At 39.2% G+C, this 13,494-nt stretch overlaps 2 protein-coding genes across 2 annotated transcripts; one reads left to right on the top strand and one right to left on the bottom strand.

Annotated features, from left to right (window-relative positions):
- The first annotated feature begins 6,839 nt into the window (after positions 1 to 6,839).
- Positions 6,840 to 10,886, top strand: LOC131272687 (myb-like protein Q). Its single transcript, XM_058274515.1, has 4 exons — positions 6,840 to 7,541; positions 8,852 to 9,044; positions 9,122 to 9,280; positions 9,358 to 10,886. Exons 1-4 carry the CDS (start codon positions 6,886 to 6,888, stop codon positions 9,577 to 9,579), a joined length of 1,230 nt encoding a protein of 409 aa, XP_058130498.1. The 5' UTR covers positions 6,840 to 6,885; the 3' UTR covers positions 9,580 to 10,886.
- A 1,074-nt stretch (positions 10,887 to 11,960) lies between these two features.
- Positions 11,961 to 13,184, bottom strand: LOC131263967 (probable chitinase 10). Its single transcript, XM_058266259.1, has 3 exons — positions 12,457 to 13,184; positions 12,274 to 12,385; positions 11,961 to 12,191 (listed from the first exon to the last, which is right to left on the bottom strand). Exons 1-3 carry the CDS (start codon positions 13,182 to 13,184, stop codon positions 11,961 to 11,963), a joined length of 1,071 nt encoding a protein of 356 aa, XP_058122242.1.
- Positions 13,185 to 13,494: the final 310 nt, after the last annotated feature.

Raw genomic sequence — 13,494 nt, forward strand, 5'->3', positions numbered from 1 at the left:
ACAAGTAAGTATTTAAGAATTACGATGAGCGATGGTGAAGTAACATTCACACGCTCTGTCGGTGGCATAGGTTATCACAAGCTATGCGATTTGTAAACAACCCCAACACACTCATTCAGAATCTTATTCTTTTTGGCGTAACGGCTGTGCTGGTATGGTAATCCCTGCCCGTTGCTAAACTTTTACTCACTTACTTGACTTTTTCCCCTTTGAGGGTATACAAGACTTGTTCCCAGTGTGTAAATGGAATCTTCTTGTACAAGGAAGAGACCGGTCTTGATTGGAATACGAACCGACGCCGTCAAGATGTTGAGCACCAGCACTCATGGGCTTATTTTGTAATCGTCTCTACGCATATTTCTAAATCATTGCTAACGAATTGGCTTCGTGAATCGGGGTTTTACGGGAACATTTTTTAAATGAGAAAGATTTTTTGATGTTAGAAAACTTATAATCCAGTTGCAATTTTAAGTAGACGTGGTTTTCGTGTCTTATTGATATCAACATTCATTTGTAAAAGTTTCTTAATATTTTCTGTTCTTTTCTAACGTTCAGCCACCTAATTTCATTCATTTGTTATTCTAGTTGGTTTGTTGGTGGAAGGAAAAATTCTGAAACCGAGCTCTTCTATTGCAATATTTCACAGGTAGGTTAAATATTGGAAAGTGGACCTACAGCTTTAATAACTTTCTAAACTGAAAGAGTGCACGGTACGAAGCACTGTTCAGCAAATTGTTTATACTTAGTACCGGTGCCCCTCAGCGGTACCAAAGTCACGTTCATGGACGTGTTTGAACATTCCATTCCAAGCCGTGGCTGGATATTAGGGTGAAATATTACAGTTCTGCTTCCACTTCCAAATGCTTCCAATAAATAGCCGAAACATAAAATTGCACAAAAAAAAAACAATCTCCAAAAATAAACACCCGGTGGATTATTTCAAACATCGGGAATACCTGCCGGCATATACGCACAAGGTGTGTGCACACATACTCGAAATATCAACATACCGATCGGTCATTTTCGTACCTAGCGAGGGCGATCGTTTTTCCGGCTGGGTGTGTGCATTTTCCAACTAAAAATTAAAGGGCAGTAGCGAGGGGTTCTCTCGCTGCGATTCTGCAAGTCGAATGAAGAGAGAAGAACGGGAGAGACAGAAATTACCATACGCATTTGGGTCAAAATTTTCCGCGGAGAAAACTTGGAAAATGCATTGAATAGGAAGGTTGTGATTGTGAAAAATCTGCGTAATAAACTCGTATCCTTCCTAAATCATCTTTCCATTGTATTGCGTTGAAACTGTACAAGGAAACTTCTAACTTCAAACTCATCTAATGAAGCTAAATTAAAAATGGTATTTCTTATACTGATAAGAATTATCGGTGTAGTTCAAGGGGTTTCCACAAAATGCAATGGAAAACGGTGTGCAGACTGTGTTTTGCTTTCCTGATGTGTTCTACCCTCTTGCCAGGATGTTTGTGCACTAGAGAATGAGAGTTCGGGTGGAGAGCCCGAAAGAAAAACATGTAAATAGAGAGATATCACAAGTGTGTGTGAGAGAAAGAGCGTCGGAAAATAACGTGAGATAGGCGGTAGAAGAAGCGGAAACACAGATTCCTATAGCAGTGGCCCATCAAGTAAGAGCCAAAGTGTCTGGGTCAGTATTGAGGTGATTCTTATGCTGAGCGAAAGTATGTTTACCCTCGCATCGATGTTTGAAGTAGTCGTCTGAAGGAAATTTTCTCTGTTCTGTGGTAATTGCGGTGGATTGAAGTGAAAAAAGCCTTGACTGCATTATACGTGCCGTGTGATAACCGTAGGCTTTTCCTAGCGACGCCCTCGAGACCGTATTGGAGTCAAGTGATTCTGAGCAAGTGAAAAAAGAAACCAGTCGGTCGAAAAATTGGTATGCTACGGAGGAGAAAACTACGCTAGCTGCGCCCAATGGCATGTTATTAAATCCGTCTTTTGACAACGAACGAAAAGGTTCTGTTCAGTGTCGGAAAAGCGCTGAAATACGCTCGCCATCTCGCCTGGCGGATCAGTGGAGGAAGCTGACGAGTTGGTAAAAAAATGCTTGATGCTGATGATGTTGATTCGTGGCCAACGAATATCGGGAATGCGATATAAGAGAGGATATGGTGCAACACCACGTGTTGAAAAGTGCCGCTGGTTATAAGCGCTCCTTAATAGTCTGGTGGATGACCGGATCCGGATAAATGGGCTGGATAGTGACAGTGTTAGCGCAAGTGGGACGTTATAACATATTCCACTAGTTAAAACCGGTCCAGATGGAAAGGACTCCGGTTGACGTGCAGTGCTAAAATTTATTGCTTCGATCCCATCAGCATCCTTTGCTGCTTGACGAGCGGAAATGTTTAAGTATGAATCGAGAACATGAGAAACAGGGCTGATACCTCCATATGTGTTCTTCTGCTGGAGAACATATAATGAAAAGTCCCAAAGCAAGGTGTGTAACGAAAGTAAGTGCCACTGATTAAAGTATTTTCTTCTATCTGCAAAGTGTTGATAGAGCAAATGCTGATTACATACAGGTGGCATTTCGTGCGCGAGTGGAAAAACTCTCAAGGTATGTGCAAGAACAACGAATCCTTTGATGTAATATATTTTTCATCTACGTAAAAGTATGCGTTCAGTGATGTTGGCACACAAACATAGAAGCAACGAGCGGCCACTACTTGGTGGTTGGAAAAAGCGAGTGTAAGGAAAGGCGGTGTTGTGTGACATGCCACATCCGTTTAAGAGAGATAACTTCCTGCGTGGATTTTTCGGATCAAGCCGTTGGCTCTTTTAATGGATTTTTCCTTATTTGAAACCTTTCACCACTTCCTTAAAAGTTAAGGTTGCAGGACTGCTAGGACGAATAAAATGTAAAATAGACAAAGTAAGGCCTTATCGGATACCGCTCAGTGACTAAAGACTACATTTTGAATCTTTGTTAACACTTCGCATTCTTCGTCGTAGAACAAATTCAAAAGAGGATATCAGTCAATCCAGGATTATGTTTTTCCTCTTTTACATAAAGCTGTTGGAGGCAACAGATAAAAGTAAAAATTCTTGCCATCCACAGTGTTCATGTATTGACGCGAAGCCACTCGGGCATGGGAGGCAACAGTGTGAGAAAAACCGAGGTCACGTCTGTGTCGAACGAGATGAAGAGGAGGATTTGTTGTTTTGGGGAGATAGACAAGAGATGTGTTCAAGCATAATGGAGAACCTTTAATTTGCATGATGTTGTACTTGAAGTGTGTTCTTCGCTAACAGATCATGCTCTTCTTCCGTGTTAGCATGACCATTCATAATTGAAAAGGAAAATTATGCTTAGTGGTACTTCACCTTCGTATTACGACAACTCCATACAGAGAAGGTTTACACACAAAGTTATAAATTACAAAAATATGTTATTTTTCGTGTACGAAAATTTTGTTACCCAGATACATGAAATGATGTACGCAGTTTTAGTACTTTCTTTTATAAAATCGCAATACCTTCCTACCACATTTTCAAATAATTTTCAATTGATAGAGAAATTTAAACGATGGCCATTGTTCTGATATTTTTGGTAGTTGTTTTAACTCTGGCCATATCCAGAGCACATTATGATGAGCACATTATTTAGGTTGTTGGATGGTTTTTGGGTTGTTTTATTTTCTTTGTGACAGGTTCCGAATTTGTACAATTTTTCCGTATCAATTTATGGTGTCAAATGCCTCGATTACTATTCATTCGAAGCCTTCCCAAACAAGAACACATTGTGTTTTGCTGAAATTCGCTGAAAAGTGATAACAGCTGCTGAGAGCATGTGCATCGGCACTGTGCCAGCTAATGTCTTTAACGAAATTAGGCCATAGATTATTGATCGCCCACTAGCGTCACTTGGAGGCTGGATGCGATGCCGCACATTGGACGCTGCAGCTCACCGTCTAACCTTTTGTGAGAAGGATATGAAACATCACATGGGAATGATTCAATTTCAGTAACTTCATTACTAATTCACTCGGTATATAGTCAGGCGCAAAATAAATTGATATTGACAAGAACAAATGCGTTTGCTGGTTTTTAAGTCAGCAGAGGTTCTTACCTAGATAGGACGACGTTGGTACGGCTGAAATTTACTCTTAAAACTTAAAGAGAAAAATTAAAAAGCCATTTTTTATTTTTTCTGATAATATTCACTAAATGAAGATAAAACCAAATCAGCACAAAACATACCAATTATCAAAATTTTCTGCTTACAGAGCGTTGAATTATATTCTTAAATAAGGTGTAGTAGCGAGGTTTTGAATTCGAATTTCAACCTTGATACTTCAACCTTGATTTGATGTAGTTTCTCCTGCTTTTCAAATATGCACTATATTTTTTCTTAGAATCATAACACGATAGTTCATATCATAATATGCCCGACCCGACATGAAGCCAGTACCAGGTATTGTTTAAGAGTTATCAATCATTTAATGGTGTACAGTCAGAAGAAACTGTTTTTAGTAACACGTGTAAATTAATCCGAATTAGATTAGGTATAAAGGGTGTCCCAGAAAGTATAAGCACGATTTCAAAATTAGGTAAAAAATAAAACCTGTTCTAGAAACTGAATTTTTGTTTCATAAATTGAGTTTGGGTTCTGTTCTGAACTATTTGCGAAAGATAAAAATTTTAAAAATTTAATCGTATTCGAATGACCGCACTTTTGATCTGTCGCCTCCGATATGGCTCAGCACATACTTGTCGTGAACGGTTTTCGACACTTTTGAACGGTTTTACACTTTTTTTGTAAACTGTTGATGTTTTCCGTAGCTTCAACATGTTTTCTCAAGTGTGCCTTCGTTAGCGCCCAAAATATCTCAATTGGTCTGGTCTTGGTCGACTCTTCGTCGAACTGATGCATGAGGGTTGACCACACAGCAGCTTGTCATACAGATTCCGGGCCCGATGTTTAATGCATGCAGCCTAATTTGCAGTCCGTTTCGATTTCTTTTGGATTTTGTACGATTTTAAATTCAATTTTGCCTTGTCTCATTGGACGTTACTTTTTAACGTACCCATTTGTTGAGCCACATCGCGAATGGAACTTTCCTATTTTTGCTTGAATGCTTTTGCTCTTTCCCGGTTCAACTGTTGATCGATAGGAAGGGGTTTTTGACCACTTTTCGGCGTATCCTCGAAGCTGGACTCCTCCCGAAACTTTTGGATGGTGGTTCGTACGGCTCCGAAACTCACATCTACCGATTTCGCCAATTTCCTTAGCGAAATGTTAGGAGTCGAACACTATTTGTGCAGAACGCTTTTGCTCTTTTTGACGGAAATGCCTCGCATTTTAACAGAAACGGTTGAAAAAACAGTTTCGATGCACTATATAGTAGGTTTGAATGTAAACAATCAAACACCCGAAGAATCAACTGTTTGGCGTCATCCGTTTTCCAGAAACGTAATTTAGAAATCGTGCTTATACTTTCTGGGACACCCTTTATATCAAAACTAGCCATGATGCTGGCCTCTATTCCATGAAAACCGGTCTAACAACCTTCATATATCATAGCAATACGATTAATGAAAAATGCCCTTAACGACGACCAGAAGAATCAACGTAGCTTACTGTACTAGATAGTAAAGATAGTAAATTATTAGTTAATAACTAGTGAACCACAGATGAAGATATGCAATGAATCGGTTCAAATTTGTTGTAAAGTATATTTCCTGGAGCGACACTTCAAAAAAGGTATTTTTCCGACGAAATAAAGTATTTTCTTCGTTTTCTAGATGTTTGACAATACTTTTGTATCAAAAACATTTACAAGAACGTGACAAGCGGATGGAATTTGTACTGATTTTTTTAGTTTTTTGACGCACGTTTTGTTTCTTCTTTCGTTGCGCGTCGTTAATTTCGTGTGTACCTGCTTCGAAAACATGTTCTAACGTGTTCATAAACTTTTATTCATATGTTTGACACAAATTGACGCAATTGAAACAATTTTTTGGTTATTATCAGAAAATTATTGCTGATCATAATCGTGATATCGTGGCTGTCTTCAAATGTCAAATAATTAAACAACGATAACGTGCTATGCCGTATTCTTGAATACTGCGAGCGTAATAGGCAGAATTCCCTGAAAAAACTGGTATTAACAAATTGAGCGTTTGAAGGGATTAGATACAACTACTCGTATATTTACTCTAACATCATTAACTTGTATCTTAAGTAAGTTTGGTTAGAATATTTTCAATTGCTGGATAAAAAACCGAAGTGGTGTTATTTTTATTACCACTTCTTTTTTATATATTATTCAAATAAAACAGTTAACATACTACTTTCCTTGCAAATTTTATCTGTTCTCTTCAATAGTTGGTTTAAATATCTCAGTTCATAAAATAGTATCAATACAGCTCATTGAATTTTTCACGGTTTTCACCAGTAACAGTTCTAACATGTGCAGTACAATATTACTCCTTAGGATGGCGGATATCGTAAGGATAATTACAATTGTTTTTGGAACTATCGCTGTGCTAAATCGTACTCATGTACAGCTAAATGTTGATTTATTGATCATGGAAATTAATCAACGCCTCTTTTACAGGTTATATTCGGTTCAATATGTGAACGACCAAACCATTCATATTGAACCTACTTGATAATTGTGAGTACCGACAGCCAACAGGCGTTTGGCAAGCGGTAACGCCATAATGACGGGGTCAACGCCAACAGCAGTATTAAATGTTTAATTGCTAGAAACCGATATAGCTCCCATTATTAGCTGCATCGCTAAGAGGATCATTTAGCTAGCCAGAAGTTTTCATTTATACAAACAATAAGGAAGAACGGTTCACGGAAAGGGAAACCAACTTGACCAACGGTGCTGTGAAAAGGAAATGCATTTTTGGATTGATAAACGATCGCAAGCGTGTGGTTTCGGCAGAGCTCGTGTGGCAGCATCTTTATCCGGTGGAGGCGGTCTTGGCTTCGGTCATCCACGCCGAGTGCCCCGGAAATCAATGGTCACCCCAATTCATCGGTTTCAAACGGTCGACTGCAGCCGTCCGCACTTATACCGAACACAACAGCAACAACAACAGCAGCAGCAGCAACAGCAACAACAGCATCAACTCCAGCAACAGCAACAGCAGCAACTACATCAACAAAGCACACAATCTCAAGCAAATCCGTCTGCCACATCGACACATCACACGTCCGCACCAAGTCAACATCAGCATCAGAATCATCATCATCACCATCATCATCAGCAACAGCAGTTACATCATCATCCGCACCATCCACAGCACGGGCAGAGTCACGCCCAGCAACTCTCGAACTCGGTGCTTTTACAGCCACCTAATCAGCAGCAGCAACAACAGCAGCAGCAACAGGTACATCACGTGCAATTGCATAGCAGTGGACACTACAATTCCCACAGCAATGTGCTGCCAGCACCAACGCCTTATCCGCAGTCCAGTCCTAATTTGCCGCACAGCACCTCTCCCAATGCCCACAACTACCACGTACCTGTGTCGATGAACCACATCTACAGGTAAATGATTGTTGTTCGTTTTGCCCCGTTTCTTAGTACATGATTAGCTGATATTTCATCATGTGACTTCTATTTAATTCGTTTAAAATCAGTACAGGCCGCAAGTATTTGATTGGATAATAATAGTGTCTAACACTAAAAGGAATAAGATTTAAAAGATGTATTTGTTATTTTTGGCTTAAACTTATTTTCTAAGCTAGAGGTTTTTCATTGCCTCACTTTTCCATATTAAAATTTCCAATAAATTAGGCACAGTGGATCATTTATCATAACCTTTGACATTTCTTTAATTTTAAGCTCGTGGATTGTAAGGTTGCATTTAATTTGTTGAAGTGTGATTCACCAAGAGATCGTTTAACTTAAAATATTTGATTTGAGGAAAACAAGTGAAAAAGCTACTTTAAAAAATGTTTAAGGGGCGTTTAGCGAAGAAGTGTAAGATCAATTTTTATGGCTCTGTATTCGGCACTTTGAAAATGAGTTCTAACTGTCCATGATTGTTATTTCTGAGAAACAGGAATAACGTATGCACGAATTGTCTTTTCCCTTCAATGACGTTCAAAATCTTCATCATCTTTTATTGGGTTGAAGACTTGATATCTAGGTTAGTTGTAAAAATACTTCTGCTGTGCTATCAAACTTTACGATATGAATCAAAATCTTGTTCCAAATATTGATTTCGATTACATTTTTCTCATGGCTCAAACACTTCCTGGTTAGTTGAAGCTTTTTAGTCATACTCGTAAGATAATGAGAAATAGATAAGAAAATTTATGACCTCGTTGAATACGTTCTTATCAGGCTACTGGGTGACTTAACGTTCAATTTTTGCCGACTTGGATTATATACAGCTTGATAAAAAAAGTTTATTGTTCGACAACCGGATGTTGTTTTGGTTGGCGACGGCACGTCAACGCCGAGCGTTTTTAGAACATATTTTTAGTATAATTTTTTTTGAAGAAATTTGGATGTAAAACAAATACTAAGGCTTGTTTTTAAACAAATAACAAAAAGACCAAGCTTTTTAAAGCACACATTTGTACATTTACCATAGCCTACCATTACATTAGTGTAACAATATATGAGTTTCGTGACAAGTTCCGGATTGCCTGTCACTATAAAGTTCCAGTTACTTACTGTGTAAAGTTTTCACTAAAGTGTGTTGTTCATACTGTTAACGCCGAAATATAATAAGTTTTGTATTTTTAACAACTTGTGCTTTGTTTTGCGTATCTGAAATTGAATGTTCTGTTTCAGTTTCACTCAAAATCGTCAACAATAAAAAATGTTTGCGTTTTTCATTAAAATAGTGCACCTATACATCCTTCCGGAGCTGAGATTGATCAGAGTAACACCAATTTAGCTGGTATCGGGCAGCATTCTCCACCGCATATCGGACACGACGCGCAGCTGCTTCCGGCGCACTTGAAATGCGGCATGTGGGCGTCCTTGGCCCTGGCTACAGTGTTTGTAGCCGGGGCAAAGTTTTACTTCGATCATCAGGTACGATGAACCTGCGAATGTGTGTTTACCATTTCGATAATTTTGGTTTTTCTTCTATTATTCCTTTCCTCTTATAGGGCACCGGCTTAGAAGTACTTATATTTTGCGCATTTTCGGCAACTTTCTTTCTTGCGGCATGCACCGTTTCGTTGTGGAGGCGCCCGCGTGATCAACAAATTTCTGGCAACAATGTGATATCGGAGACGATCTCCAATGCCGAGCAAAGCTCTCTGCAGGTAATATCGTGTGTCAGTTAAAACTTACAACCACCGGCCAACATTTTCTGTTCTGTATTCGGTGCATCTATTTTTAGAACAACCCTGAACTTATAAGCGGCAATCCGTCACCATTGCTGAACGGAAGTACCGGAAGTGGACCTATCGGAGGCTTAGCGACAACGGGAGGCCTTCAACAGGCTTCGCTTGCAAGTATTGTAGCACCACCACCACCGTACCATATTGCGATACTGCTACCGGAGACCACGAAAGAAGCGGAAGAAATGCCACCCCCTTCGTACGATAAAATAGTGATTTAATTATCAGCCTACCACTTGAGGGATACACGGGCCGTTGAAGACAACTGCTCACGTTTACACCTATTACAGAAGACTATCGACCTCCTTCTTCAGTCCAACACAAATGAAGAGGGATGACAGAGACAGATAGAATGCACATTGTGCTTATCCGGTATATAAGGGTTTTTAAAGGTTAAATAAGAAATAAAATAGTTGGGCAAAGCCATCGTGAATGCAGGGATGCAAAACTCGGATGCTCAAAGTATTGTAAGAGGAGTATAATCTAGGGAACGCTTCTTCACAACATATGAAAAGATAGTCCAGTGAAATACTTACCGAAACATTCGAAAAGTGTGGTGTACCACAGATAATTAAATTAATATTTGATGCCTAAGAAACTTAACACATGGAGTAGATTGATAGAAAAAAGCTGGAGGGTAGCGAATGGATTATGTTTTTTTTTTACTGAATGGCTGGTTCAGACAGTGTGACTTTTATTGGAACTATCAATACAACAATTACTGATTAAAAAAGTGACGCAAAAGTATTATTCGGCAGTTTCTTTAATTTGTCTAATATGTTCTAATGAAACTTTACTGCAAACAAAAGCAATCAAACAATCAATTAATAGATGGTTGCAACAACATATGAATTTGACAAAAAGTTGGAAAATCAAAATAAGCATAAACTAGAGATATTTTTTATTCACGGCCTATGCATTTGATTTTTTTTTTCGAGTTCTGTTAATTTTGTTATACTATGATTTTGGGTTATTTTAAACGTGTTAAATGTCCACCTTATGAATCACTCATATTGATGATATTTTGATTGAATATTAATTTTTAGGAAGAAACAAACTGAGAAATACCCATCCCTATAACTATTAATTAGAATCTCCATTCTTTGTCTGAACGTGCAGTACTACCACATCTCAAGTAAAAATTTTGGTGAGTCTTATTAGGTTATGATTGCTCTTTTTCTTTCTAAATCGCTCAAATCCTTGCTCAAATATAGTTAAAAAGTATCATAGATTTATATTAATTTCTTTCAATGTGACAGGAAAAGATAGAACATCTTACGAAGAGATTTCATAGCAGATAGTGTTGAGAAGGTTCATATAGAAAACAGTCCAAAATAAGTATTTATATTTCGTAAAGTATGGATCATTATACACCAAAGGGTAAGAAAAGGATTTCAAATCAAATTTCTCATTTTGGTATATTTATGTTTTGAAAATATATAATTTTAATTTCAATCCCCAGCATATTCATGTTATTTTTTAAGAGTGTAAAATTAATATTCCTCCCGGAAATAATGAGGAAGGAAGACAATGGACATTGAATGGCATAAAACTTCATGTTTCGTTGGGTTTTTGTGTTTTAAAAATTCTCGAAGAACTACACATTATTTCCACTTTAGCTTGATCACTATTCACATAATTAAGTCGCATAAGTTTCAAATTGATATGAAAACAGAAACTCTGGAAGCTTCACAGAGCTTTAGGTTCTCTGTTACGGTATCCTGCAGATGAGGAATCAGTTACACTTCACACGAGCTTGTAGATTGCACTGTCCTAATGCCGGATCAAACAGCAACCCCGTTGGACATTCACGATCGACAGGGTTTCCTATGAAACATTGGACAAATTTTTTGCAGCTCCCATCAACGGGCAAATTAGCGAAGCCAGACAAAGGGCACTTGATGCAGCCGGCTCGACTAGGATGGTCACACAGTTGCTTTTCGGCGTTAAAATGATACCCGGACGGACAAACTAGCGGGGTGCCAGTTCGGTTAACACAAGCAGTGTAATAGTGGCACTTTGTGCTATCGGCAACAAACGTGGTATGGTCGAATCTGGCACAATCTTGTGCGGTGGCAGTGATCGCAAGTAGCACCAAAACACAAACTGTACCTACGGTATCCGGAAAAATATCGATTCAGCTGAGAGATTCTCATTCTATCATTCTGATTACGAGCCCGAAGACCTACTTACGACTCATGATTTGTTTGGGAATGATCTTCTCCAGGGAAACAGTTGAAAGCAAAACCTAAAATAAAAACCCTTTGCAGTTTCATTTAAGTGCTTTGAAGTACACTAGACGAGCAGGATTGTCAACGGTCCAGCAATGCATTTATCGTGTATTGATGTAGATTGAAGGAAGATGACAACTGATAACGCCCTTTCTAGAATTTTCGATGATAACGATATAAAATCGAAACATACACAGAAGAAATTGTGATGTATCTGACTGTTTTGGGTTTGTTTTTGACAACGTCATGATGCGAAATAGTTTTAACCCGCGTCACTAATATAAGGTTGACAATTCTTGCTACAAACAATGGAATTTAGAAAATGATACTAGAAAGAGGTCGTTTATTAAGCTATGATTTTTTTATTTCGCTCATTGAGCTAGTTCATTCTCCTGCTCCACACAGGAAACATTCTCTGCCAGATTGCACTGTGCGCGATCATTGTCAAACAATAATCCGGGTGGACATTGTCGCACAAATAGTCGTCCATTGAGGCATCGATAATATACGTCACATAATTGTGGGTGAGGTATTTTCTTGAGCTCGCTATCGGCTCGACATTGGTCTATCACTGATGTTGGCGGTGCTGGTGGTCGTACACGCTGCAAATGAATGAAACGAAGATTATCGTCATTTCAATGATACCAAAATTTGGTGTGTGTCAAAAAGCTAGTATGTTCCCACCTGACAAGGATTTTCCGCATCGTCTGGAATACACCAGCCATTCTCGCCGTCAAACACCGTGCCTGGCGCACAGAGACGTACGATTGTTGTATTACCCACGCACAAAAAGTGGCTAGAAAAATATCGTTGATTAATCTTTACTGTTTATAGATGGTTGTATGTACAGCCACAGTTGATACCTACAGCCGACAGTCGTTCACGCTGGACAATTCCAACAATTTTCCCTCAGGATTGTCTTGACAAACGTAATCCAAACACTCGGCGTGATCAGGAGAATCACAAACAGACTTGGTAGGATTAAAGTGCAGCCCGGCGGGACAATTTTCCACAGAGATCAGCTCTCGGTTCTGGCACTCTACGTACATGTTGCAATCCTCCGGGTATGGCAGTACTACGTACGCTTCGGTAGCAGCATCACTACATAGGGCATCTAGCTCTGAACCCTCATCAATGGTTGTGTTTTCTGCAGCTTCGGTAGTTGTTTCATCTGGTGCTGTTGTGGTTGGATCTTCCGAGGTAGTGTCTGTTTCTTCCGTATCTGGCGTTGTACCTCCTTCAGTGGTAGTGTCTCCTTCAGGGATGCTCGTTGTTGTGTCCTCGGGACACGGTGGCGGTACGATGTCACATTCCACATTCTCAGGTTCATCGCATTTCATTAGGTCCGGATTGAAATATAGTCCAACCGGGCAACAACTCTGCACTCCGATTCCATTGAAACAGTTTAGGTACATACTACAGTCGGAAGTACTTGCTTCCATGACCCAGTCGAAACCGGAATTACTTTTACAGTCCAATGGCACGATTCTATCTGGAAAACATTCTCTCAGCTGTGGACATGATTGACCACTCATTGCAAATGTCACTAGCATGATCAAGGAGCAAAGGACCGAACGACGCTGACTTTCGGCCATTTTTAATCGGAAGGAAACTTCGAACACTCGTCAAGTGTTCGTCAAGTGGACTCGCTTACATCAACTGATGTACTGTTTCAGTATAGCCATCGCTAGAAGGTATTTCCTATTCGACGGGCATTAACGGCGTGTAATGAATTGCCTTTGCGAATCTTATCTTATCCAATGATTATCGATAATCGTATTGGTGGCAAACGTTAATCTACCTTTAATACCGAAAGTCTGCTGGCACCTGCATGGATTTATGCCGTCGGTTAGTTTATTTGGGCGCTGTTGAATGAATATGCATTCCAGTGTTTTTTACGTATCA

The sequence above is a fragment of the Anopheles coustani genome, chromosome 3, assembly GCF_943734705.1.
Source record: "Anopheles coustani chromosome 3, idAnoCousDA_361_x.2, whole genome shotgun sequence".
NCBI classification, from domain to species: Eukaryota; Metazoa; Arthropoda; class Insecta; order Diptera; family Culicidae; genus Anopheles; species Anopheles coustani.